General features: G+C 46.6%; 6 protein-coding genes and 7 non-coding genes across 13 annotated transcripts; 4 read left to right on the forward strand and 9 right to left on the reverse strand.

Annotated features, from left to right (window-relative positions):
• The first annotated feature begins 1,145 nt into the window (after positions 1–1,145).
• LDX57_002946 lies at positions 1,146–1,217 on the forward strand. The gene has a single exon. It is a non-coding gene; the product is annotated as a tRNA-Ala (tRNA).
• Positions 1,218–1,938: 721 nt separating this feature from the next.
• LDX57_002947 lies at positions 1,939–2,010 on the reverse strand. Its single transcript has one exon. It is a non-coding gene; the product is annotated as a tRNA-Ala (tRNA).
• Positions 2,011–2,732: 722 nt separating this feature from the next.
• On the reverse strand, positions 2,733–2,807 carry LDX57_002948. Its single transcript has one exon. It is a non-coding gene; the product is annotated as a tRNA-Val (tRNA).
• A 1,892-nt stretch (positions 2,808–4,699) lies between these two features.
• Positions 4,700–4,773, reverse strand: LDX57_002949. The gene has a single exon. It is a non-coding gene; the product is annotated as a tRNA-Val (tRNA).
• A 799-nt stretch (positions 4,774–5,572) lies between these two features.
• Positions 5,573–6,764, forward strand: LDX57_002950 (uncharacterized protein; the record flags this gene model as incomplete). Its single annotated transcript, XM_046084589.1, has 2 exons — positions 5,573–6,466; positions 6,522–6,764. 2 exons carry the CDS (start codon positions 5,573–5,575, stop codon positions 6,762–6,764), a joined length of 1,137 nt encoding a protein of 378 aa, XP_045940552.1.
• Positions 6,765–7,684: 920 nt separating this feature from the next.
• LDX57_002951 lies at positions 7,685–7,758 on the reverse strand. The gene has a single exon. It is a non-coding gene; the product is annotated as a tRNA-Val (tRNA).
• An 862-nt stretch (positions 7,759–8,620) lies between these two features.
• Positions 8,621–8,692, reverse strand: LDX57_002952. The gene has a single exon. It is a non-coding gene; the product is annotated as a tRNA-Ala (tRNA).
• A 22-nt stretch (positions 8,693–8,714) lies between these two features.
• On the reverse strand, positions 8,715–8,786 carry LDX57_002953. Its single transcript has one exon. It is a non-coding gene; the product is annotated as a tRNA-Ala (tRNA).
• A 406-nt stretch (positions 8,787–9,192) lies between these two features.
• Positions 9,193–10,141, reverse strand: LDX57_002954 (uncharacterized protein; the record flags this gene model as incomplete). The annotated part of the gene is made up of 3 exons (XM_046084590.1): positions 9,193–9,375; positions 9,427–9,679; positions 9,741–10,141. The coding sequence occupies 3 exons, from the start codon at positions 10,139–10,141 to the stop codon at positions 9,193–9,195; spliced, it is 837 nt and encodes a 278-aa protein (XP_045940553.1).
• A 511-nt stretch (positions 10,142–10,652) lies between these two features.
• LDX57_002955 (uncharacterized protein) lies at positions 10,653–11,072 on the reverse strand (the record flags this gene model as incomplete). Its single annotated transcript, XM_046084591.1, has 1 exon — positions 10,653–11,072. The coding sequence occupies one exon, from the start codon at positions 11,070–11,072 to the stop codon at positions 10,653–10,655; it is 420 nt and encodes a 139-aa protein (XP_045940554.1).
• Positions 11,073–11,519: 447 nt separating this feature from the next.
• LDX57_002956 (uncharacterized protein) lies at positions 11,520–12,533 on the reverse strand (the record flags this gene model as incomplete). The annotated part of the gene is made up of 2 exons (XM_046084592.1): positions 11,520–12,030; positions 12,106–12,533. 2 exons carry the CDS (start codon positions 12,531–12,533, stop codon positions 11,520–11,522), a joined length of 939 nt encoding a protein of 312 aa, XP_045940555.1.
• Positions 12,534–14,701: 2,168 nt separating this feature from the next.
• Positions 14,702–15,296, forward strand: LDX57_002957 (uncharacterized protein). The gene is made up of 2 exons (XM_046084593.1): positions 14,702–15,115; positions 15,174–15,296. The coding sequence occupies exon 1, from the start codon at positions 14,787–14,789 to the stop codon at positions 15,099–15,101; it is 315 nt and encodes a 104-aa protein (XP_045940556.1). The 5' UTR covers positions 14,702–14,786; the 3' UTR covers positions 15,102–15,115; positions 15,174–15,296.
• A 470-nt stretch (positions 15,297–15,766) lies between these two features.
• LDX57_002958 (zinc-binding alcohol dehydrogenase family protein) lies at positions 15,767–17,383 on the forward strand. The gene is made up of 5 exons (XM_046084594.1): positions 15,767–15,957; positions 16,015–16,037; positions 16,086–16,205; positions 16,268–16,821; positions 16,886–17,383. The coding sequence occupies exons 1-5, from the start codon at positions 15,838–15,840 to the stop codon at positions 17,092–17,094; spliced, it is 1,026 nt and encodes a 341-aa protein (XP_045940557.1). The 5' UTR covers positions 15,767–15,837; the 3' UTR covers positions 17,095–17,383.
• The last annotated feature ends 9,200 nt before the right edge of the window (positions 17,384–26,583 follow it).

Below are 26,583 nucleotides of genomic sequence, written 5' to 3' on the forward strand. Positions count from 1 at the left end.
TTAGAAATTGTTGACTCATTTCTGATCAAACTATTCAACTCATTCCACTCCAGATAATCAATAGAATGGCCAATCTGATACTCTATATGTTCGTTGTCTACTTACTTGCTGTGGGCCAGGCTTTTGGAAACCCAGTCAACAATAGACGCAATCACACACCGTGGCATTTTGAGGCGGCCAACTATACTCTAAGAAATCATACCATTGTTCGTATCTTTGAACTCGGTATAGCGGTATCTAAATAACAAAGGGTGCATAGAAACCAACAAGCTCGCCCCCAGTTCGATTCAAGTATCATAACCCTAACCCGCTTCCCGCTTCTCTACGGAATACTGACCAATAAACTCGGCAGCTTGTCCTCCTCTTATAGACACTGAAGGCGGCAGATGCTACCCCCACCCCCTTCTGAGAGAGTCTCTATAACTGTTCTTGGAGCCGTAAGCTACAGGGCTTACTTAAGTAGTCCTGGGGCCCATTTCTAGTGCATCGCTTCTGTGGATTGGGTGTTGGATCACTACTCTGTCTATCCGGGCAATAACTATGGAGTTTCCGGTATGTCGAATAAGCCCATGTTAGGATGAACCTGACTGACCCGAGTCCTTGCGAGAGATATTTCTTTAGTAAGAGGGAATGGGGCTTTAATGCTGCTTTTCAGGATTCGGGATCAGTTGTTGTGAGTTGGTTGTCTGGTAGGCTAGGATGAACCTGTACTTAATCATACACCGAAAACAAAGGCCTTGGCCACAGCATGGTGATTAGCCTCGGGACTATGAAAGTCAACCAGATATAAAGAAAATTTGGCGGGTAGGATTGAACAGGGGCTTACCAGTAGAGAGGCGAACGTGCTATATGCAAACCTGTTCAACATGTGATGCGCTCCACAAGGCTCGTCATAGCAGTCGGAAGAAGCTTCTTGTTAGAAAGTGGGGAGATATTCAAAATAACAGATGATTCTGTTACTACTAGAGAGTAGGGGATAAAATGTCAATTTTGTGAAGAGAGTTCGTATTTGGAGTGCCATTGAGAGTACCACTAAGTATATAAAAGACTGGCCGTTATAACTACCCGGATGGCTATATCTTTGATATCTGGTATTGAGGCTTCTGCTTTATAAGACACTAATTTGAGCTATTCTATAACAAGAAGGGGATGTGGTTTAGTGGTATAACGTTCCCTTAGCATGGGAAAGGTCCGGGGTTCGATTCCCCGCCTCTCCATCCTTTCTTCCTTTTTTGCTTTTTGCTTCTAAAGATTAGACTTGGTTGCATTGTCACAGGCTTTCAAAGTATTTTGTATAACAGTGGGAAAGAGTTGCCATTGTTAACTTTTTTCGCGGACGTGCAGATCGCCATAGCCTGTGCTTGAGAAGCTTTGCAATGATTAGCCCCCACCACATTAAACATGGCTAGTACCTACTTTCCCTAGTAGATCATATCCGAGTAACGCACCCTCGAGGCGGGACGTATTACTTCCATGAATCTTGCTAGATGCACGACTGGTTAGCTGAAGGGGGGTACTGGTCTAGTCCACAGTACTGATTGCTACTTGGTTTGTCTAAATAATTGCTCAACTCTGTCACTCAAACGAAAAAGCTGATGGGTGGTTTTGTTTGGCTATGAATATAAGAACTGGTATGTGCGATGTTTGTGAGGGTACAATGTTATGGTTTGACCTAAACATTGTATAGTTATCCAAGAAAGTAAACCATGAGAAGTCTAGCCAACAGTATATCTGCTAACAAAGTTGCCGGTTTACTTATCCGCCTTCGCCAACCATGAATGCACTCCAAAACATGTTGTCTGCTAGCGCACAAAACATGGTTATGTTAGGTAATAGTTGCGCCAAACTAACAGGCATTGATCAAATACACTTTCGAGCATGTAAAAAACTTCAAGCTTCATCACATGATGTATGTGAAAAGGCAAAAAGTCAATGGGATGGAGAGGCGGGGAATCGAACCCCGGACCTTTCCCATGCTAAGGGAACGTTATACCACTAAACCACATCCCCATTGGATGGGGGACGTGTCAAAATCTTGACACTATGAGGCAATGCAAAAGCGCTACCATACAGAGCCCTACCTAGGAGTAACAGAGGCCACAAACAGATAAACTATAGCCTATAATTGCAGCGAGAACCTGGAGGGTATCTCTGCTTACAAGCTTCTCTCTATTGTTCAGATTCATAAACAGCACTTCTTTGTTCCAATAGCCGGGGGTATCGCTGCGGCATGCCATCAAACAGTAGCCGACTATGCTATGCCTGTTAGGGTCTATGTAGTACGTTGACTGAATGGCCTCTATGTCATAAATTGGGCCTTTTTGGCATGTAGTGCAGTGGTAAAGTCAACGGTCCGGTGCCTTACAATTCCGTAGAGCTTGCGTTAGTTACCCAGGCATCTTCATCCTTCACCATCAAGTTCAACATAAGCATATAACTTGCATATGTAGTGTGCTGTACTACAATGTAGCGATGCCAATCCGCATTAACCAGGCATAGTATGATAACCTTTTGCCCACCCTATCGCATCCCAATCACATGCAGACGATATGTCATTCAGCTGGATGTTTGTTTATGCTTGCATTCCTTGGTGTGGTCTAAACCTAGGTGCTGGACAAAAAGGGCGTCGGCTGGGTGATTCAACCGACCGTATCACCCATTCATATCGTAACTGCTTGATCAAAAGGACCTAGACACCTCCCATTTACCTAGTACAAAAACGCAAAAACAGATGACCAGACTGGGGCTCGATCCCAGGACCTTATCGGTGTTAACGATACGTGATAAACCAACTACACCATCCGGCCGATTGATGAGATACCCCTTCAAGATTTGGCCTCCTGAGCCAGTGTTCAAAATTCGCTATCTTAGCTACCGGCGCTAATCTCTAACGGCCCTAGTGCTGTGGGTTCTGTACCCACTGGGACGCCTTGATGCCCTAACAGCCGGCCACTTAACCCCTTTGGAGTTTAGTGTGTTAGGCATGTCTATCCTTGACTCTTGTCCATCATAACGAAGTAGAGGCTTTCAGGAGACCGATACTGCTCATAAGAATTGGCCGGGGACCAAATTAGGCGCAACTACAAAGATAAGGCATGTTAGCCTAGTTCATAGTATCAGAACGCAATGGTTGCACATAAAGAACCTCACTCTTAATATGTTCTTCGCCTACTTATAGACATATCTATGGAAGTATATTTTGTCTTATGTTGCTGCCATGGAATATAATTATGGTACTAGCATCAAGATCAGAAAAGAAACTCATGGGACCGTGAGTGCCACGAGACCTTTGATCTGAATTACACATACCAGCAAAGACAACAGAAACATATGGGTCCCATGGACCCGATCCTACCGAACAGATCCTACAAGATCAAATGTACGCTAGTAGTAGACATAGCCATCCTGAAAATCAACAGGATACGACGCTGGAGCTTTCATCCCGGTGATCTGGAGTATTCTACACGTCTTGCCAATATCTGAGAGCTACCCAGCCTAGTCACAAGATATAGAGGAGGATGGCTGGTCTTGTGAAATGCCAACTATTGAATCCTCTTAAGACCACCATAAAAAAGAACAGATCTACCATAAATTTGAGCAGTTTAGTTTCCTCTTCCACCAGGGAGAACACAATGAACGATGCCAAGGCAATCCTAATGGTAGTCATACGGTACCTGTATATGAACCATGGTCTTTTATGATGTTCATCATGTGGCCTATGGAGCGGTCGATTCATCGCGGAGATCATTCGAGTACTCCCCAGGCTTGGAATCATCACATTAGCTCTTTCTATAACTCTCTGGTCTATCTTTCGCTTATACTCCCTTCACCGAAAATTATCGATGGTACCAAACGCTGGATCGAGCGCACTGAAGTAGACAAAGGTTAAAGAATTCAACGCCGCAGGGAAACAAACAGTAGAAGTGACCGATAATTTTCCTCTTTTTGGTACTATTGTTACATGTCTTTTCTCAGCGGTTTTGGCAATACTGGCCACAGAGAGAAGGAGACTGGTAGCTTTTCTTGTAGGAGGCATATTGCGGTTTGTTTGCCGCAATTGGGAGTTGGCTGTCATGAATCCACATCCAATGACCTCACCCGGTTCTGATGAGACAACGGCATAGGACAAATCTCTCCCATGAGAAAAAACACCAAGAAATTAGGGGTTCTTACCCAAGATTACCCAGATAGAAGGGCCTGCGGAGCTTTCGGCTTGATAAAACTTTGTTTCCTTACCCTTAACAATAGATGCACTGTTTTGGTCTCGTCATCCAAAGGTAGCATTTCCGAAGAAACGACTCGCGGGCCTATCACATGTGTATAGGAGCAACTGGTACTGGTACTGCTTTCACCGTGGCTCCGGGACACGATTTGTTATATCTATAGTCAAGTAGGTAACAGATAATTCAAGATACCACGCTGGATCATATTGCAATCGAGGGCAAGTATGGGGCTGACAACATCGGTATTGGTTGAATGCTGCCTACCTATGCTATGGAGCATGAGTGCCGATGACTATAGCGGAAACGGAAAAGGGATAGAAGCCGTACTTGTCATATACATGCATATGCTGTATTCTAAGTTTGAAATATGGCAAGGGCTACTGCCAAAGAATATAAACACACACACACACACCAAAAAAAATCGAGTACTGCTAGCATGCTAGCACCAAGCATTGTGAAAAGACCAAAAAAAGAGATGACCGGACTGGGGCTCGATCCCAGGACCTTATCGGTGTGAACGATACGTGATAACCAACTACACCATCCAGCCAGTTGATGAAAAATATTACTCATCTTCTGGATATATAACTATAAAGTTAAGTTCTCTTGGAAACTTTGTAGATAGTATAATTGTGTATTGAACCCCATTAAATTAAGAAACTGTTAGAGAAACCTCAACCCTCAGATTATAGGAGACCGCATACTGCTCTTACTGCGAGGAATGATCATGTACACTCATCATGCACCCTCACTCCTAGCTTTCGTCCTGTAGAGTGAATGGGCTTTAGTCTCTTCCTACGAAACTCTACTCTACTAGAGGTATTGAGTAGTCTCGAGTACGCCATTTCGTATAATGTAAATGTTGAGATTGGTCTTTCCCATTGGTATCAACCAGTCATCCAAGGAAATGAGCTGCCTTGTACTTATTCTTATACCCCCAATACTAAAATCGAAGCCCGGAATGACTATTAATTTTCCTGGTATTAATTTTGTCCTAGTCCCCAAAATTCACTACTGATCAGTGAATCATCCCAGCCTGGAAATCTTGGAAATTGAATCACTGTTTCCTATGATGGTAAAAAACAACAGCCCAGAAGGCAAACAGCACATCTGATCCCCACTCAAACTTTCACGCAATCAGCAACCGAGAAATATGAGCAGCTACACTTATCACTTTTTTGGTGATCTTTGGCTCGAACCTCCAGAGGATCACTTGGATCCACACGCTCCAAAGCGATTGAGAGAACTTGAGCCTCTAATACAAGAGCTTGCAAAACGACAGTCAGGTGTGTAAATGCCGTGGAAATGTTTGCCTTTGAACCATTAAGCTGATCATACGATTTTGGACCATGAAAGCCTCTGAGAACGATATCACAAAAGAATCCAGGGATTTTGAGGCCCGAGAGGTAGGAACATGGAGAGAACTTGGAGTTGAAAGACCCCGGGAGCTTTTGCTACAACCCAGTGGAGATGTGAACGCCTCGGTCGCTTGCCATCTGCACAATCCCACGTTCTACGTCAAAGATCCCTATTTCCGAGAAACGGAGAATAAAACTAGTCCCACCATACAGCAGCTCAACCAGGCTAGGTCATCAAGCGAGAATACTTTCATCTTTGATCATATTTGCCGACGTGAACGAACCGATGATGTTCTTCTGTTCTACAATCAAGACATATACCGAGTCCACGAGGAGTTTATGCTATCTTTAAGGGAAAAGATGACGGCGAAAGTTGAGCTTTGCTGGGGTAAACATGTGCGCGAGCGATTGAAGGCACTGGTTAACCTTGTCCCGATCAAACTATGGGGCAGTTTCAGGGATGTGGAAATTTTTCTGGAACTTGAGGAACAACAAGTGATTCGATTCATCTTGTTTGTTGCGTACCCCCAGTTCTTTTTCTACCATGGCAGCTATACGGACAATGGCATCCATTTCATAAAAACCAAGGAGAGAAAACAAGATCTTTACTTAACAGTTGCCTCAAAGCTGGGTGGTACCAAATTCAATCATGGGTTCTATGAGAGCACACACCGACCGGCACTCTACGGTCAGTTTGGAAGGGAGATCAGGGAACTGGTAGACCGCTTGGAGGCAGAAGCAGATGCCCAATTGAGAACGGCTTTCCCACAGAGGTACCAGGAAATTCTATTGGTCTCCGAAACTTCCGATAGTTTGTTGCAGGAACCTTTAGTGACTACTCAGTTACTGCAGTCAGAACTGATAAGAGGTGATTCTAGACAAGAGGTACGTATTGCTAATTACCCCATTGGAACAATGCATCGATCTTATATCGGTATAGACATCACGTCGCACCCAGCAGCTAATTCATATGACCCACACTTTACTTGAGGCCGCCGGAAAAGTGATGGTGAACAGCACCTCTTTGCACAACCTAGCTGAAATACTGATGTTGTCTAAAATTACGTCTGATTGGGACGACATCTCGGAGTGGGACGAGGTTCCAGGCCCACTTCTTGACTGGATTCAGCAACAGGATGGACTCAAGATTGATCGAAGCCAATATCATCTACGGATGAGTTGAGAACCGCATTGCCTCTCCTTTCCCCGACAAATGACTTACAATGCGGTCTAACAGTAATGCAGATGGTGTTCAATGTGGCGATCTCCTATATTTCCAGAGTCAGAAAACAAAGGCATGCCAGTGTTAAAGACCTTATTGTCCCTGGTGTGGAACCTTACAACATTATGCGTCGAAAATATGCACGCTGCGGCGAGAGAGTCCTTGACGATGCAATCGCATATCACGAAGCGCAAGGGAACTTGAGAAGGCGATGGAGCTGGCATTGATGGGTGATGTTAGTTCAATGGCGCAGGAGCCCAAAAAGAGAAATCTCAACCCTAAAAACAGGCTCAAGGCGAAATAATTTTTGATTTGACAGAGCCTGGGATGTACCTAGTATCGCAGAGGTGCCAATATAAGTCCAAGCCTTATAACCAATAGCGCGATGTATGATATATCCTGTAGGCAGCCAGTTTTCGGCAGAGTAGGCCTCGCAAATATCGCCACAGAGACAAGTTCATATTCCTGCTGTATCCAGCAAGGGTTCGTGAAGGCCAGGGCATGTTTAGGCTAAGAAAGATTTGCCTGATTAGGGCACGCTGGTTGTAAATATCATCTTTTCTTCTCTCACCGTTGCCCAGCGGTACTGTACATATCTATGGCTGGAGCTGATAATACTGGGGTACTTTATGCTGAATTGTATCGAAAATATAGAGTTAGTAAAGCACCGGTCAATTAAAAGTATATGTTATTGTATGCAAAGCCTTGAAGCATAGGGTGCATATTTCCCTTGAGGCGGGAAACGGAAATCGGGTAGAGATTGTATTTGCCATGTACTCCGTATGCTCTATGATAATGTTCGGGTATTTTTATAATAGCAAAAAACGTGAATTGGTTTAGTGCTAGTGACAAAAGATATGGATGGAAAAGACAAAAAGAAATGACCAGACTGGGGCTCGATCCCAGGACCTTATCGGTGTTAACGATACGTGATAACCAACTACACCATCCGGCCAATTGATGAAAAATGGTTTCTAACTTTGCTTTCATGAGCCAGGGCACAGGCAGAGTGTCGAAGTAGCCTAGTTACAGAACCGGCTAGACCTGTGGGTGTTTATATTGGTTCCTGCGACACGTAGGTGTTCCCGGCCAGGACGTAAAGCAATCATATCTCCAGGTATGAACCCGAAGTCCCGAATCTGCTACCATAACCAAGACTAACTAACATACCAGCCTTGCCCTGCTAGAAAGGCGCATCTTGGCAACTGATGCCCAAGCCGAACCAAGCCTCCTACCGATGATAACATCTAGACTACTAGGCAATAGGCATGTTGCGGGCTCGAAGGATGTATCCGGAACCGAGTGAACTCGGTCCTTGAAACCGCAACATTCACACTGATCATGTAGCCTGGAACTCAATCAACCACATATGATCCAGTTCTAGTAGTCGTTCTCACTAGAATTGGATACCATGCAATTGTGGGTAGGTATTCGAATTGAACTAGTGTTTCAACTATCTAGGATCTATATTCACATCAGCGGGCGCAGTTGACAGGCAGAGCACCACTAGGAATATGGGTAAGTAAAGTAGACAAAAGCGCACCGAATGAATACAGGTGACAAAAAGTTAAGGAAAGTCATCAACGCGAGGAAGCAACCTTGTCCGATACTCAAACAAGGCAATCCCAGTATCCTAGCTAAGCTTTGATATAGTCTGCTATCGATACCTTTCTATCAATTACCCTGCACTCCCGAACAACATCGCCTCTACCCAAAAGAAGACCTCCCATCCCAACCTGCAACCCAAGCAACAAACAAAACACCCTTGCCAACAACACAAAGGCAAAAAAGCAAAAGAGCAAAAAAGAACTTCGGAGTGGAGAGGCGGGGAATCGAACCCCGGACCTTTCCCATGCTAAGGGAACGTTATACCACTAAACCACATCCCCGAAATGGATATCCGAAAAGGAATGGAGAGGCGGGGAATCGAACCCCGGACCTTTCCCATGCTAAGGGAACGTTATACCACTAAACCACATCCCCTAATCGGATGTTCTCGGCCTGGAATTCTGACATCATAAGCCTAAGGCTAATATTAGGGTCGTGCTTTCCTGATCGGGTATGTCAATGTGCATGCAACCGGATGACGTGCATATGGCATGCATTTGCTAGTGGGTGATTGAACGATGGAGGTTTAGAGTGCATGAAAATATGGCATAGCGGAGTTTGCCTTGTCAATTCAGCTGTACGCTGTAATCGTTAATAGACCACAATCACAAGTAAGATTATTATTATATTATTTCTGCCATTGCCTGTAGACTTCGATATGAGGAGATGACCGATCCCCTGGCCGGAGGACTTTGAGGAAGTTCCACAGAAGTAGGATGGACCATAAGAACTCACGTCCTGCGTGTGGTTGTAGCCCCCTCGAACCAAGCGCCTCTCCATCCTAAACATGCCTATTCGGAACCGTTAAGCCAATCGGTCTGCTACAATAATACCCGAGGAATTTCCCGACAAAGTTGTCGTCAATGAAAACAGTATCTGTATATTGAATATTCATGAGTTTTCCATCGTGATGCGCCTGGATAATCCTTGCACGTTCCGGTCCAAAGTACGATACGACCAAGAGCTAGAAGAATATGAGCCAGTATAGAACTGAGGATTTATGCAGGGGTCTCACAGGAAGAACCAAATGATGCTGATACGACGGGAAACCCATGCGGGTTTCCATCATCCTTACTATAGCCTTGACCTCGCTCACGGTGAGCCTAGCGCCGGGGTCTTCTGTATCCACTCGCACGTCCATTATAGCATGCGGAACCGCATGAGTAGGATCCTCCAAGCAAAGGTAAACCTTCCAGCGATTATGCCGAGATCTGGGTTCCAATAATTGTAATTCTGGGTTAAACGGCCATTTCCCCTTGCTATATGGACTACCAGCGGATCTGAGTGAGCATTCTAGCCATCCGAGTTCATATAAAGTGGAGCACAAACCCTGAACAAGAAAGCGAGGTGTTGTCAAATACATTGAAACCTTCATCTTTCAAAGTGTTGATTATGCTGTTGTGAAAATTCGAAAGAATAACCGGGAATTGGCCACGGGGGCGGAGGCTCTCCGCGTGTTTCTTCAGAGATCGCAGCCCTTTGTTCCCTCCCTCCCCTGAATCATACCGAGCAAATTTCCTCGAGCGCTCGATATCGGCAGATTTTATGCCTTGGGGAATAAAGAAACACGGCTTGAACTTTGGAAACTTATTAGTGGTCAAGGGCACTGTGGTCGCCCGAACCCCAAGCCTCCCGAGCTGCTCGTTCTGGAAAAGGTTCCTCGGATAGCGCTCTAAAGACTTTCTAATCCTAACGATATCGTTGAAAATGATCTGGCGTTTGGTATCCATGGTGAGGCGGGTGAGGGGCTGGTGCGAGTATGGCAAGGGGGTGGGAAGTGTTGGTTTGTTGAAAAAGGTTCCATTGCGTTACAATCCCGCTAAACTGGCAGAGCATACGAAAGTATTATGTCAATAGCCAGACTAGACATAGCGAAGGGTTATTACTAAACGCCTCCAACCATGGGACATCAACCCTTCCTTCCAGATATTGTTGAACGCACCGAGGGCAAAGTATAAATGCACAAAGTTGAATGGTTGAGCAACAAGAATCGGTGCTACATACATTCAACGAAGAGCACAGAACCAGCCTCAATCAGAGAAATTTAATCGGCTGATTCGATGGATTGTGATGGAGAAGAAGGTGATGTGCAGGTGCGAAGTGATGCGGAGGAGGCCAAACGAGGAGGGGTTTATAGTCGCCCACGGGCACATGACACACCATCAGCTGATGAAGAATCAACCGGCCAGAACCCACTCCGTGAGGAATAATCCATACCTGCGCCAAACAATCACGACGACGTCAAATCCGAAGAAACGCAGGGCCATACCGATATCCATCATGGAGACGCTCGTCATCACCCCCGCCCTCGACCGTATATTCCCGTTTCGCAATGGCCTCCAGATCAATGAACACCTCATATGCCTTGAAGCCAACCACCGGACGCCGCAGAATTACTTCACGGTCTTCCTCATCCTTGCGCTTGAACTCGAGCACACACAGTGGGTCGATAACAATCAACAGAAGCGTGATGGTTATATAAGTCGTCCACAAGAGAATGCAGGTGCCTCGAGAAGAGTAGTCCGAGAGACCGGAGCACGTGAAGGCTCCGAGAAATATGAACAGCAAAAGATAGTAGTGGCTATAGGGGCGAAAATAGTAGATGTTGCCTGGCAGGCGTCGGCTCTGGGTGTCTTGGGAAGCTTGGGCTGTTTGATGCATGGTTGCTGCCCGTGGTAGGAAGGCAGACGAGGGCAGTTGATGTAGGTTGGTTTTGGCTTTGATCAAGCATCGAGTAATGCGCGTAGTTGCTTGTTAACAAGAGGGGATGTTGATCCTTACCCAGCTTGTTTAAAACCAACACTGCATATAGTTTCTGTCTTCTGATTTGCTGCTATTTTTGAGTATGTAAGGCTGCGTCATAAGCTGTGATGTCATGTATCTGGAGATTCGCAAGAGGAATCATAACTAGATGCTAGATATACTCATAGACTACTTGACGTACGATCTGAGAAAAGTTGAAAAGGTTTCAGCGAGGATACATGGATGACACGATTGACCGAGCAGCCAACACTCAGACAATGGTCGTTATCCCCATTGAGGATTTAGTCTAGACTCTCGGATTAGTTCAAATACGAATACTAAGCTATCTGTATGCAAAAGCTGCATCTACAGCACCATATACCCGGACAAAACCACAGCTCCCGCAAGTAAATATCCCATCACGAGCTCGACCCTCTCAGCAGAGCCAGTCTCGATTGGCGTAGAAGCAGCAGCGCTCGTCGAAGCCACCCCGGTCGATGTACCTGACGCAGAGGAAGAAGAAGAGGAAGAGCTACCTCTACCCTTCTCGCTCTTTCCATCTCCCTTCCCCCCCGAAATCCCCGTATCGAAAGGCGGCGACTTCTTGCTGCCTTCCCGCCCACATTTCTTCACAGTCTCCCATCCCTTTTGCATTTCAACCGTCGAGTTTCCCAAGGCACTATCCATCATGTAGTTACTGTATAAGACAGCATCGTTCTCCTTCTTAGAAAAATCTCTCAGCTCGGGATCTCCGAAGGTCCAGTCGTTGTAGGGATAGAAGTGCGCCGTCCAGTAGTACGCTAGAGCGCAGTCCCAGCCACAGGCGAAGTCGGAGGGAAGGTAGCCGCTTTGTTGGTTGTAGCAATTTTTTCCGTGTCTGTGAGGGATGCCTCGTATCAGCGACTGACTTGATGCCATCTTTATGGATAGGTAGAAAGAGAACAATGCATACTTATCATTCGCACATCCCCTCACAAACATATACTGAAACATCAACCCCACCGTCTCGACCGGAACATTCTCGGTCCCGTTAAACCACAAGTATCCCTTAGCTTTGACCGCCGCGTCACCGGGCCCGCTGCACGCATCCCTCACGTTCTCGATGTACTCGGACAGAGAGGACTCGCAGGTCGAGGTGCACATGTCGGTAAAGTTTCTAGGCTCCATGGTTTTCAGGTGGGTGCGCGACTCGTGGGCGTTGACCAGGTTGATGAGGAATCCATCACATTTGATGTCGGCGGCGTAGGCAGATTTGCATTTGACCGAGGTAGTGGTGGCGAGGTCGGAGGTCGTGTAGTTCCAGTGATTCGTGTGAGTATCTAGACTGAAGGATTGGGTGAGAGTGGGTAGGAGAAGGAGGACTGAAAGGAGAAGGTTCATTTTGTGGTTGCAACCTGCAATCTCTATCATAAGATTTGGTTATTCTATATCAAAGAGTGAAGAGCGAGTTGGACAAAAGAATGAATGAGGGATGAAAGAGAATATAGAAATCTGGGGCCAGGACATGGTCCCCGGCTCGTTTATATTCTGAATTAGAAATTACTTGTCCAGAAGGCCGCTTGTGGTTGCAGGGTTCATGTGGTCCGACGCAATCCCGAGCAGCCTTGAAGCCTATCGTGCCTTTCAAGGGCAGGACTAGCTCGCGGTCCGGTGGCTCGGCGGCCCCAAGCTGTCCAAGTAGGGACAGAGCTTAACAACCCAATCATGAGACAGGAAACTGCTGCAAGTTTGCTAGCTTGTTGAATACAACAGCTGGTCGAACGCATAAAAAAATTGAAGAGATTCTATAGAGGGCATGGACTTTCGAATACTTGATTCTATGCTCCGCGTCATGAAGGGGAGGACCAAAAACTACGCCCCAGAGACCCTGGGGGTGGGTCGCAACGGCGCCAAATAGTAGATGTCGCTAAAGCTTAGCGTTGGAAATTCCCTGGTCTATCAAAGATTCGCCCAATCGGCTATCTCTATCGACACTCAGTCCCCTGGGGTCAACGGAGTAATAAAAAGTAGAAATGGACTAGGCTTGATTCATTGAGATTAGGAATTCGATCATGCTATTACTTGAATATACACCCGAGAGACACATATACTGGAGGTTCGCAAAAAGGACCTTTACAGATCCCTCAAATAAGGCCTTGAAGATGATTAGGATCGAAAATGCGATTGGCAGCACTCCACTTCTACGACCGATAACGCTGTACCGGCCGGCTATTTACAACAACACTTGTGGCCAACATGTAAAAGAAATTCATTACCCATGTGCATGGTAACAAGTTCCTTTGGAAGAGCAACAAAGGATAGAAGAGACAAGAACTAAAGCAGCCGACATGCTGGGGTTTGAAGTGTTGGCGAGCAGGCCTCTCTAGTTGGCGCGGTAAACCAATCGATTAGCCCAAGGACCACTGACTGCGAGATTCGCCCCAAGGGATTGAAAAGGAACCAATAGGAAAGAAGTGCATCCGAGTCGGAAAAGGTTGATGCTTAAAGGAAAGTGATCTCTAGTGAGGGACATGAAGATCAGAGACAGCATCTCGCGCTGAAGAGTCCCCAGAGGAAATGATATTGAGTGATGGGCTTATGATGAGCAGAATGTGCTGCTGGATACCTGAAGAAATTGGGGCAACGGACAAGGACAGCAAACATAACCTCTCAGCGATAAATACCACTTTGCAGTCAACCATGTGATTTTAAACCTGAGGAATTTCGCTGCGAACCAAATGCAGACCAAACCATAGCACAAGACATGCGACGTCTGTAAGCTTCCATTGGCAGAGTTCTGTGCATCAGGTATTAGTCAGGGGCTGCAGCCATGTAGACAGGGATTTGCCAACTTATGACTTTTCAGAAGCACATTTACGAAGCTCAGCTCCTGCCGTTTTAGCGCGTGTCGTTTGTCCTACTGCTATTCATGATCACAGATGAGCAGGAACCAGGACAGTGATGCGCTCACTGCTGACGAAACCGCCGTAGAAACGCTCTGGCGCTTGAATTGCTCAAAGAATCAGTTAAGGGTTGCACCGGCTTAGATTCAGGCTTGCATGGATTGAAGTGTTCCCAAGAAAGTGATAAACTTTAAGCACTACAAGTTCCAGTCTTAGATGCTCTGTAGTGAAAGGGCGTGAGTAATAACCTAGGACGCTCTGTGGTCGAATTTCTCAAGGATAGGAGTGTCAGGTGTTGATACCATCCCGTCTGCAGAATTTTATCAAAAGAATAGACTGAAAACATCGTAGGGTATACCTCACATGTCAGCACAGCACACAAGGCTACCAGACTAACTACTAATAAATTCTGCCATCTTGAGGAGAACAATATACGCATTAGTCTACCGGCCTTATTCCCTGATGCAACTCACATGAAGTCCTACTCCGTGCTTGCTCTCATCACCCGACGATCATCCGGCTCCACTTAACAACGTTGACTACCAATTCCGATCCGGGATATCCTTGCAAAGACCCACAATCATGCTGTCGAATTAATAATCATTAATAATTAGTTACCTAGGTAAATAGCAATATATATGGTTACTCCACGGCGATCTCTTATCACAGAACTCTTCCCCCTCCTTTCCCACCTTTTTAACCAACATCAACAACAACCCCATCCGCAAGACATCAACCAACCACCTCCAAAATGCCATACAAAGCTGTAGTCATGTATCCGAACGAAGCGGACGCCACCTTCGACGAAACCTACTACAAGCAGACGCACATGCCCCTGGTCGAACGGATCTGGGGAAAATACGGCCTGACCACGTGGCATATCCAGAAATACACCAACGACCTGGACGGAGCGCCCTCGAAGTATTCGATCACGACGACCTTGGAGTGGACGAGTGAAGAGGCAGTCCAGACTGCTCTGAAGGATACCGAAAGCGCTCTGATCTTCCAGGATATCCCGAATTTCACCAACACGAAGCCTATTACTCTCCTCGGAGGGCCTCTTTAAGTGGACGGAAGAGGGTACGTGGGCTATATGGTGCTTTCTTCTGCAAACAGGTCACTGATAGGTGGTGTCTAGGAATTATTGGCTTCTACCCGGGAAATAATCTTTGAAATGAGCTTTGTATCTTAGTCATGTTATGGATATGAGGAAACGGGATGAATATCTTGATGAATGGAATATAAGATCTATGAACCGTGCATTAATAGCTCTCTTCTTATGATATACGCGCTCTAGACGTGTAGTTTCTGCTCAGATTGAATAGACCGACAGCTCCGTTGATAGGACACAGAAGCGGAACGTAGTTTTAGGCATAAACTCTACGAATTATATCGATCACGCATCTGTATATTGAAAGGGTACTCTGTCTGTCTCTTGCGTATTGGGTAATATAAAAGCTTAGCGTATTCCAATTTTCATAAAGTGGAGCGTTTAGCATCAAACTAGTAAGTTAAACCTCCTTCAGATTACAAATACTAGCAAGATAAGAATCAGATGTCGTGATGAATCCTCCTGGAGTAAGGGGCCGTAAGCAATAAGATCGTATTTACAATCATTAATAATTGCTCATTGTTTACATCTATCTCATTTGTAATGATTGGAATCAAAAAGAACGGGAGATGTGCTATATAAAGCTCAGGAAAAGAATCATCTATATCGATATCAGAGACCAAAGAGAAACCAACTGATTCCCACAAACACTAACCTGCTTCCCGCCTCAAAAGACACCCTGACCTTCAGAATGCCTCAGAACGAAGCTGCGTGGATTCCGGCTGCCTCAAAGCCTTTGGTAGTAGACTCTGCGCCGGTACCGAAGCCTGGTCCTCGGGAGATAGTGATCAGGAACCACGCGGTGGCCATTGTAAGAATGGAATCCATTTGTTCTACAGGAAGGTTTTACCTACTAATATGAAAATAGAACCCCGTTGACTGGAAGATTCAGTAAGCATATCGAACTCTTGAATACGTGTGGTCCGTTAACTGTAGCAGATACTACCAAGGGGGCTTTCTGAAGAACTATCCCTTTATCCTCGGAACCGACGCTGCAGGAACAGTCGAAGAAATCGGCGAGGAAGTGACAAAGTTCAAGAAAGGTCAGCGAGTTATTGCGTAAGTCAACCTGACTCAAGCGCGCCTTAGCATTGAATCGTTATTGACCCGATAGCACCCAGTCACCTAGTGGGATTGAAGACATCCGAGCCAGCCAACAATGCATTCCAGCTGTATCCAGTATCCGATGAGAGACTCACGGCAGCCATTCCGGATTCCCTGAGCTTCGAGCAGGCGGTGGTTTTGCCGATATCGATCTCGACAGCCGCCACCGGACTGTATTCTCCCGATAACTTGAACCTTCCACTGCCATCGGAGGATCCTAAGCCCACTGGCAAAACACTTTTGCTTTGGGGTGGAGCGTCGTCCGTCGGAACCATCGTCATCCAGCTGGCTGTTGCTTCAGGGTTGAAAGTAGTCGCTACTGCATCTCCAGCCAACCACCAATTTCTCAAGGAATTGGGTGCCAGCGCCGTGTTTGACTATAAATCTCCCTCCGTTGTGGAAGACATAGTCAAGGAGCTTCAGGGCAGTGATATTGCCGGGATCTATGATGCCATCACAACAGATCAGAGTCTTGAGCCCGTTGCAGCCATTGCAAGGCAACTGGGCATTCACGATATCACGATAGTGAGTTACCGAAAGGGCTCACCTGAGGGAGTCAATCTCAAGATGGGTATGTTTTAGCCCCATTATTCACGTTAAAATATGTTACATACCTGACTTTGAACTTCGCATAGTCATCTGTTATGCATTGGCCTTCTCCCCCCACGAGAAGATCGGTGAAGCCATCTGGGGCGAGTTTGTGCCAAAGGCTCTTATCAGCGGGCAGTTGCAGGCAAGGCTTGAGCCGTTTGTGGTTGGTCAAGGGTTGAGTGAGATCCAGCGTGCAGTGGATCTCCATAAGGCTGGAATATCGGCTAAAAAGGTTGTTGTCACTCTAGTTTGAGGATTGAGTTTCTTCGACATGTCAAAAAAGGTCCATGATCCAGATGTCCATTCCTAGTGAAACAAATGTTATAATTTCATTCACGCAGTCTCCAGGATTTCAACGAACTGACCAAGAAGCTAGAGCCCCGGACAAACGATCGGCTAAACCTCGGAGCAAGTTGATCATTTCAATTGCACAAACACAGCTTCTGGTAATAAACCTAGAGGATTACATATATGAAAATATGATTGATATGTTCTGGTCCTTTGTTGGAGGCAAAAAAAAGACACCGCAAGTAAGACTGGTAACGCATGTACAGTTAATAATGATCCATTTCTTGACAACATCTTGATCTATGAGCCAGAAACCGTAGCTAAATCCCCCCTGAGGCCACGAGGTACGCTCATCAATCCCGCCGTACTCCCTTAGTAGATCGATTGCTCATTGTTTCTCTATCAAGAAACAGCCTTATCTTAGTTGCTACAAACATCTTGGAAAAACTAACACGTCCCGACCTACCAGGTTATTGCATACTCTGAAAAATTGATACAAGTCCAGAAAAGTGCTAAAGATCCACCATCGGTGAACCACAAGCTTCGAAGCCGTGTTATACCAGAAGAAAGCTAACGGGCAGCCAGCTCCTATTTACTTTGGCTGTCAGTTGTGACCTGAGGTGGAATTTTAGGTATAGAAAGCCGTATCCAGTGCAAGAGATCTAATATATTATTCGATACCCACTGCCTTGAAGGTCACAGGACAGAGACAATACCTTGAGTGAGAAGCATTCAGTAATTAGGAAAGTTATATCGTATAGCATACTGAAAGGGATTATCCACAGTAGACAAAATAGTATATCTACAGGTATATGAAGAACTACATTAATGCGTCCGACTGCTCACTTGTTAGGCCACAAAAATCAAGCCATACGCCTTGGTCCTCAGAAAAACAGAAAGAAGGAAAGAAGGCAGTTTTAACTAGAAATTTATTCGATAAGTATTGTCCTGATGGTCTTTACAATCGAAATGACTCCTGCTAGTCGGCTACAGACTTATGAACTCACAGCAAAAGGATTGATTTTCCCCTCTGCACATTGCTAATGAAGAATATTGCCTATTATAGGAAATTATCAAACCAAACCTTTTGATCCGACTCCTTAATCCCGGTATGGCCGGCCTTATAATAGAAATGTATTATGAAGATGACTTCGCAAAAGTATCAGGCATGAGTAGATTCATGTTGCAGACTCATTAACACCTAAATGTTGATAAAGAATTATCCATGCCTGCCTTTTACAGATATAGATACCATACTTGTATAATACAATATCTTCTACATTCAGCTTCAACAAATTCATAAAAATAATCAACACCGAGCTAATGCCGATCGCTTTACATAACCAACGGCCACAAAAAAACCCCGCACGAGCTCCCCACCAATGCAGCGAAGATCTATGCATGACGAGAACGAGTAGTACTGAGTAACTCGTTCACCGCTAGAATAGAATCCCGAATAATGGCCCTTTAGCCACCCAAAACCAAATCCCAAGGGAATAATTTCCCGGGTTACATTTCACCGCATTTTCTTCATGCAACAACACCCGAGATAAACACATCGAGACATTATCAATAAAAGTAGGTAAACAAGTGAAAAAACCCCGTATATATAGCCTTAAATTTCGGGTAACACGGGGATTTATCCGATGGAGGTGGGGGGCAGTGTACACATAAGGTAGTGTCTCGGGTCCTGTTGACGTTGTCCTACTCCGTGTCCCAGATTTTTATTGCCCGGTATTAGCAATAATGGGAGATCTGGGTGCGCCACAGAAACGCAATGTCCTACGAATTATTTCACCGCCAGTTTGGGAAGTTGGTTTCTTTGTGGCATTTGCAACTTTGTATGTTGTACTGGACGTGGCCGGATCGGACCATCTATAGAAGGTGGAGGCTTGGCGGATTGTTACAATTACTTGAAGGGGAAAATGGGGGCTTTTTTTTTGGCGGAGGACAGAATGCTCGTATAGCTAGCTGGTTGATTGTCTTTTGCGACCCGACGCGAGGTCGGTTTCAGCCTGTGCGACTGGCATCGTCTTTCCCACGACGGAAGTTGAGTAAGGGGTTAGGGGAGAGCTTTCAGCTCGGGAATGGCCGTCGTCATGTTGCTCCTACATGCGTGTCGCTTGGAGGGTGCAAAGATCTCTGGATAGGGAAAGAGGACGAATGTTTATGATAGACAGCCCAGCGCGGCATCTACGAATGGATAACTTGCCGAAGACGGATAATGCCGAATAGGGAAATGCCTGAATTTATGAGTTTAGGTGATTTGATTATGCCTACATGTCATTGCATGGCTCGGATTATGAGGTTGCATTCCGGCTTTCCAATTATTGATAGTGGCAAGCCATCGCTTCCACGGCATCCTACATTCGTATCAACGGAGCTTTCTTCATACAGGAAGTAGAGAGGCTCAAGTAGCACGCAATACGGGGTAGCATTCATCTCGCAAGGGCATCACAACAGGAAGCGATAGGCATTTCCTCGCTACTCCTACCCTTTTTTTCTTTTCTCCTTCATACTCCGCAGCACAAACTGCTATACAAGGATTATTAATGAAGATGAGGGGTTCAACTCAAGAGACGCCGATACGGAAGAACTCGTAAGCTGCTCGGGGGCCTTTTAACCGAAGGAACGAATTCCCTCCCCTCCACCCGGCAATTCCAGGGTCCTTGTCCGGCGCCAATCTCCCGTTCCCAAGAAGCTCCAAGATCATTACTCCGTAGCAATTTCGCATATTCCATGAGGATCCAAAGGAGCTCGGAATCGCCACCGCAGCAGACCAAAATCCCACGGATGGCAAGAAGCGGATATCCGGACCCAAGAGCCCCCACTGATCGTCACTTGTCAGCCTAGAAAATAGGCACGCCCACTTCTCCATGGAGTACTCCGTAGCCGGGGAGGAATGAAAGGAAGGTAACATGGGGGTGTTGGTGGATTAAACGAAGACAAGAGGATGACAGTAACTCATTTGCCGATCAAGCCCAGCCTACCAGATGTCACCGTCACCACACCTGTTCCACCGACTGGTGACAAGGCCGACGCTGTACCGAAGCGTTCTCGAACAGCCACATTCTGATCAATGCCCCGATGATCGGCTTGGGTTACATGGCATCAACGGTGGTGTAATATTTTAGTCGGTGCTGACACGGCCTTTTTGTCATACGCTTCCCTGGCAATTGGTTAATTTTTTCTTGTTTTTTTTTCTATGTTCATTTATCCGATCGGTACTTGGGTACTCCGGGTAACTCGCTATCAGCCAGACACTTCTTTCGTGATAACATAGTCAAAATCGCGTTTGATTACTATGTTCGGCTTATGGGGCGGGCTGAAAGCCACAATATAATCCCCTCCAATCAGTCGGACTTGATGCCCTTCTAGAAGGCGAGGAACTGCGCCAAGATCATGCTGTTGCCGGTATTGGCGAAGTGAGGAATGAAAATGACCATATATTCTGCGATATCATGCGAGTATATCTAATCCGAGTCATAGCCCGATGTTTCACAAAGCTTATGGCGGATGACCAGATATAGCAAAGACAGTACCTACATCTTATTCAGATGGCGCGTAGAGTGAGACAAATGTTATGACGATCTTGTCTCTTTCCCCTTCTTTTTTTCTTCTACTATGATTTTCAGCCGCATTCAACAGTGCAGATGGAGTCATAAAGAGTGACTCAGGTGTTTATAATATAGTAGCTGATATTGTCAAGGGTTGTTTCCCTGATTACCTAGTCAGCCTGAAATCTATATGCTCTTTGGATCAAGCTCAATACTAGCCGCCAAGTAGTTACCACATTGATAAGCAAATTTGATATCCAACCTCGAAACTAAACGACTCGTATGAAAGATTCGAATGACTTGGAGATTTTGTGGCCTTGCATATGATATTCATTAGTTGCCCCGGGTTTACCATTGCAATGCAAATGTCCACGTATATCAGCCTTGGATAACGCATGACAGCAAGTTCGGAAGCGCCGTGCCGGTGAGCAGGCGTTTCCAACACATACTATCGAGTTACAACAGCAGAAAGCCGATTCTATTTCGATGACCGAGCGTACCTATATTTAGCGTTAATAATGAAACATACATGATATGGTCTCCTTTACTGAACTGGGTTGTCTCATACACAGCGGGGTAATTACTATTTCGCACGATGCGATTTCAATACCTAAATGACAAGCACGGGTGGATAGATACCCGTGGCAACAGCATCACTTACTTGCCTTGGAAATCCAAATGTGAGAAGCGAGGGATAGCATACCCAGTGACCTCATCGAGCACAAGACCGACCGCCCGACCCCAACGTTCCCCAGACGGGAAGACCCCAGAATCACGGAGTGCGGAGTAAAAAAGAAAACATTCAACTTGTCGGCAACAGAATGATGCCAGCATGTGCCAGACTGGGTGACACTTTTTCTTCACCGAGGATCTATCCGTAGGTACTCGCCATATCATCGACAGTGTTTGGTACATAAGGCTGATAGGTAAATATGGGGTGCATGATTGGGCACGACAAAACCAAATCGCCAGGACGCCAGGTCAGAGGCTCAATGATGAAATGAGGCTTACGGTCATAATCACAATGCCATTAGCGACATTCTACCCTACTTCATTGGGGATGTGTCGCATCCTGTCAGTCATTGGATCGGGTTTAATTATAGTAAGCGCTGCGCTGCCTCGTCGTATACAACGTCGCACCAGCCTGAATGCAACGCCCACCACCACCATCGACGGCAGCGGCAGCTTCACCTGCACCCAAACCCTGAAATTCAACGGGAAGTCGTAATCGGCCATGATGTAAGCTTATCTACCACAACATCGGGATTGGGAGTCTGCACAAGTATTGAACTTTTTCGCCTGGAGGTGTGTGACGGTCATCTGAGCAACCTTCCCGACGGAAAAGTGAATAATAATCATGAAAATATATCCGAATGACAATTAATTACCCACCCACAATCTAAATTTACCCACACCAGCTCTTCGGCACCGCCGATCACCGAGGCAAAATCGAGCTGGACGTGGCGAGCACGAATCAGCATTACCCGATTCGGAAGTGAAGTTACATCGATCGGAGTATATTGGTGCCCTGCGATGGAATCAATGGAGGGGAAACACTGAAGCCACATGTAAACATCGCCCAAGGAGACGGTCGTTCCGGGCCTGGACACGCGGAGGAGGGAGGATTCCCCATCATCTGGGATGGAGAATCTGCAATATCATATGCACACATCAGCTCCATGCGTTCGCCACCTACCTCATCCTCTGGCATTTCCCAGATCCATCGCCCTCCTCCCTACGGAGTACATGCTGCGGAGAGCTCCAGGAGGTGTACACCGTAGGTATGAACTGTATCCATCCAACTGCCATGCCATGTATGTAGGTATGCCCTGCACAGATATGGAGACTTTCCTTCTCTCCTTCCTTTCTACCTTACCTACCCTACCGAGAAATCTGAGTCTGATCCCTATCCTTCTGGTCCCTGATCCCTCAGCTCGAGAAACTCCTCCCACCATCTTCGTGCGGAGATGCAGCGATCGACCGCGGAACCCGTCGTAGCTTCCCTCCGGTGGAGACAGGAGTTTATCCCCCCCCCGCCCCAGCGACGCCCCTTGGAAGCAATTTCCCTCCCTTGGGTAACTTTAATCGGTTAGTAGACCGGGAGCGCTTCCGCTGTGAGGAGTAACACTTTATTTTCATTTTCGCTTCCCCGGACAATCCCGTGGCTCTAGCATCTTCACCCTCGGGATCGGGTATAACCAGCGGTACATACATACTTGCACACCAAGGGCGGTGGATAGAATAGGTAAACTCCGCCCAAGGCTGGGGTCCCTGCGTCATAGGTACTAACTGTGCTCGACAGCAGACATCACATCGACAACCATCGTCCTGTGCGAAGTTGCGAACTGAGCGAGGTAGCTGTCTCCAGTCTCCACAAGGACACCCGACACCCCATTTCCAGACTTCCCCACGGTCGCTCGGATGCCAGAAGCCAGCTAGATGATTTATCGGAATCGCTGTATCCGTCAAATGTACTGGGATCCAATACTTGGCCTTTGTGTTCTGTTCAGGTCCTTCGTGGAATCTAATCTCCACAATCCTGACATGGCATGCCACGGTTTCTCCAGAGTACGGGTGTGTACGATAAGTAGGTAAGTAGGTGAGAGGTGAACCAGGCCTCGTGTTCCTGTTACTATTATTGCTAGCATGGCTGAATAGTAGCCAATAATTCATGGAGCGGTGAATCACCGCCTCTTTCCCCCCTGTTCTAATACTTGGTTGTGTGGGAGTCGCGACAGCTGGGCTGAGCTTGCGGTCAGCGTATCTCGTACTTTGAGCAAGCAATGTTTGTTGCTCTATCTTGTACACTGCGACCCTGTACAACTGGACTCTTCAGGTATTTCCTGATTAGGTAGTTGGTAGGTCTGCTAATTGCTTTTTACAATTCGCTAGTACGGACAAGGTAGCTCTGCAGAATCCTCGATTCGTTGCGATCGTTTAGGAATATTGATAACAATAGGAACAGGTAGGTAAGTAGGTACTTCTGTAGCGGTCGATGTAGGTAAATCGATATATCCACAGCTACATTGTGGAAGTATTCAGTAGATACATACATACATACATACTGAAGAAGAATCAGTAAACAATTGAAAAAAATCAATTAATCGAAAACCAGCAGCAACAGCAGCAGCGGCAACCGAAACAGCGGTGCAGCGCAGATGCAAGCTGCAGCACCACGTAACCCACCCGACCTACACCGCACACAAACTCCACTCCCCTACCTACAACAACCCAGCTAATTATACACATCAACCTACAAAGTACCACCTAAGGTAGGTAGTATCCAGAATCCAGTATCCACCGACCGCCGGAATCTGGTCCGGCAGCAAGTATCCGTCGACGAAGGTACCTCGTACTTGTTTAATTAGCGCCCGAAACCAGGATCAATCAAAAGACATGCATTGCATGAAGAAAACCAGTGGGTTTGTGGACACCTACACCGTAGGTCTATGCATGTATGCACACCTTTACCGTATGCACGTACCTACATACGTACAGTACGTATGTCTGGCCGTCTGGCCGCGGGTGGGCGGAACTGCAGCAGGGTATCCGGGATCATGGGAAAGGGTACTCAGTTGACCAATCGATTGGGGCTGTTTGTTTCGATCTCGCGATCGGTTTGTTGCGTGTTGTGTTCACTTACCCGGCGGCCTGGAGTCTGTACATAGATAGGTATGTACTTACTCGCTGACTCTGAATATCGATTTATCTATTCAGGGGATGAGAGACAGATGAGCATCTGGAAGTTCAAGAGCTGTAGGTGCATTATAGGGACTTGGGTTCAGAGTATGTCTATCACTCCGTATGCTAGTTGAATGGTTTGTTTATTTTATTCATACCTCTTTCCCTTAATCCCTGAATACTGTAGATAATTGTTTATGAACGCAGATAGATGAATAGATACTTACTTGCACCTACACCCAGATGCACGGGATAAAATGAACAGCATGCCGAACGTACGGAGTCGAGGATCTCCCACCTACAGCACAGTACATGTGCAGCCAGCACTGCTGCGCGAGAAGAAGAACGGAAAAGACCGTCGTCACCATCATGCAAACAGATCAACCAAGATCAAAGCACAGATGGCGGTCTCGTCCACAGACCCCGTATGCATCCCTAACCTACCTACCTAGGGACCTCCCAGCATCCAGGAATAAACACCCGAGTCCACTTAAAACCGAATCAGGGCGCAGAAAGCATGAGCAGTCGATCCCACACTCAAAGTCGAACGAAAGGGGTATTGAGACATCCCCAGACAAATCCGCATTCCGCGGGCCTACCCGTGACTTTGGGCCCGCGGGGAGGTGTGGCAAGTGGAAACTGGATTCTGGGCCTTTTGATCGAAAGGGATCGTACTCATAGGGGTGGAAGCCTGGAAAAGAGACAGAATGGACGAGTCTCAAACACCAGCCAAACTCCTGGGAACGGGGAGTGAGTTCCGAGAACGCCAAAAACAGAGATAGATAACATTTAGAGCCAGAACCAGAAAGCCAATTTTAAAGTCGGGGAAGGGAGAAGAAGGAGGGCGGTGGAGAAACCCTTGTCCAGTGTCCACAAGGGGAAGAAAAACAAATCCAAACCGACGGTTCGAATTGATCGGCGACAGCGGAAGAAGAGAAGTTGCATCCGCCCGAGAGGCGTTGGGTTTTCGGTGCAAACTATTGATTTTGGATTGATATAATTAAACGAGGACACGGTCGCGGTCTAGAGCTCCCCCGGCCCCTGCTCCCCGGTCGCTGGGAGACGACGATCCCAGCCGAGGTACCTTTGTACTCGGGTGTATGCTTTTGGACTGTTTGGTGAACAGCTTCATCGATGGTTGGGAATTTGTCACAAGGAGCTCTTTTGTCATCTATCACATGGGACTTTTTTTCTACGGGATTATTCGAAGAATTATTTGAAATGCCTTGGTCTCAATCGAGTCGAGTGCGGAGTGTCTCAATTGTATATATTCGGAATGTGTGATATGATGATATCCTACTCCGTATAGGGATTCAGTCATCGCCAATGTTCGAGGACAAAGAACTTGACACAGAGTACTCCGTACTCCGTGCGGAGTAGAAGACCCTGTCTCATCCAGAGCACTGGTGCCTATTCAGTAGACAGCGGCCATAGCACAGTGTGACAGTATGAAGTTAACTTGCGAAGTAGTACGCGTACCTGAGATATTTAACCGTGCAGGACAAAGCTCGGTAGTATGGATCGGCACCGAAGATTCTCCTGGGGTAACTTAGCTACGACCTACTCCGTGTAGGTGCCAAAAAGCCGAAATAATGCCGCGGCTCAATGCTTTACCCTGGCAGCTACCCGTGTGTGCGACGGTAAGAGTTACTCCGTAGGTGTTTCAACGGGGAGGAACCGCAATTCGCAATTTTACCTAAATTGTATAGGAGGAAAAATCCTGCCGGGGAAGGACGGAAGAAATCCCTCCATTGTCCGTCCGTTCCATCCATCCGTCCGCAACGGGGCTCCTCCCGAAGGAACGGCGATGGGGGCCGTTGGATAGGTTGGAGAGGCAGAATGTTCGAATCTTCCATTCCGATTGCTCATCACTCGCTAGTGCTGGGTTATTGGTACCTATTTTGTCGGGGGAGGTGTTATGGATCCGGCTAATTTGTCTTTCTTGGTGCGACGATGCTATGCTCTTCCTGATTGAGAAAGGGGAAGCTCAAATGGCTCATGTTTTGGACTTTTGGTGGTAGAAACTGGTGGGTCTTCTATTAGTCTTTCCGGCGGCGACCCGGATTTTCCTTTGTTCTGGTTCTGGGTCAGGGCCCAAGGCAGACGGGTATGTTTGACGTTGATACAGATAGACTCGTGCCGAGGTCTAGAAATCTGATTTGATATGGCTTTTCTCTCTTCTCAACATTCCCGTCTAAGTCTCGTACCAGCTTTTC

The sequence above is a fragment of the Aspergillus melleus genome (assembly GCF_016097325.1).
Source record: "Aspergillus melleus strain CBS 546.65 chromosome Unknown contig2, whole genome shotgun sequence".
In the NCBI taxonomy this organism is placed as follows: domain Eukaryota; kingdom Fungi; phylum Ascomycota; class Eurotiomycetes; order Eurotiales; family Aspergillaceae; genus Aspergillus; species Aspergillus melleus.

What these genes read in the sequence shown, in the direction of transcription:
- LDX57_002957 (XM_046084593.1), top strand. Translation starts at nt 14,787, where the DNA reads ATGCCATACAAAGCTGTAGTCATGTATCCGAACGAAGCGGACGCCACC.
- LDX57_002958 (XM_046084594.1), top strand. Translation starts at nt 15,838, where the DNA reads ATGCCTCAGAACGAAGCTGCGTGGATTCCGGCTGCCTCAAAGCCTTTG. An exon ending in AAAGGTCAGCGAGTTATTGC is followed by an intron (nt 16,206 to 16,267) that starts GTAAGTCAACCT and finishes GATAGCACCCAG; the next exon opens with TCACCTAGTGGGATTGAAGA. An exon ending in GGGAGTCAATCTCAAGATGG is followed by an intron (nt 16,822 to 16,885) that starts GTATGTTTTAGC and finishes AACTTCGCATAG; the next exon opens with TCATCTGTTATGCATTGGCC.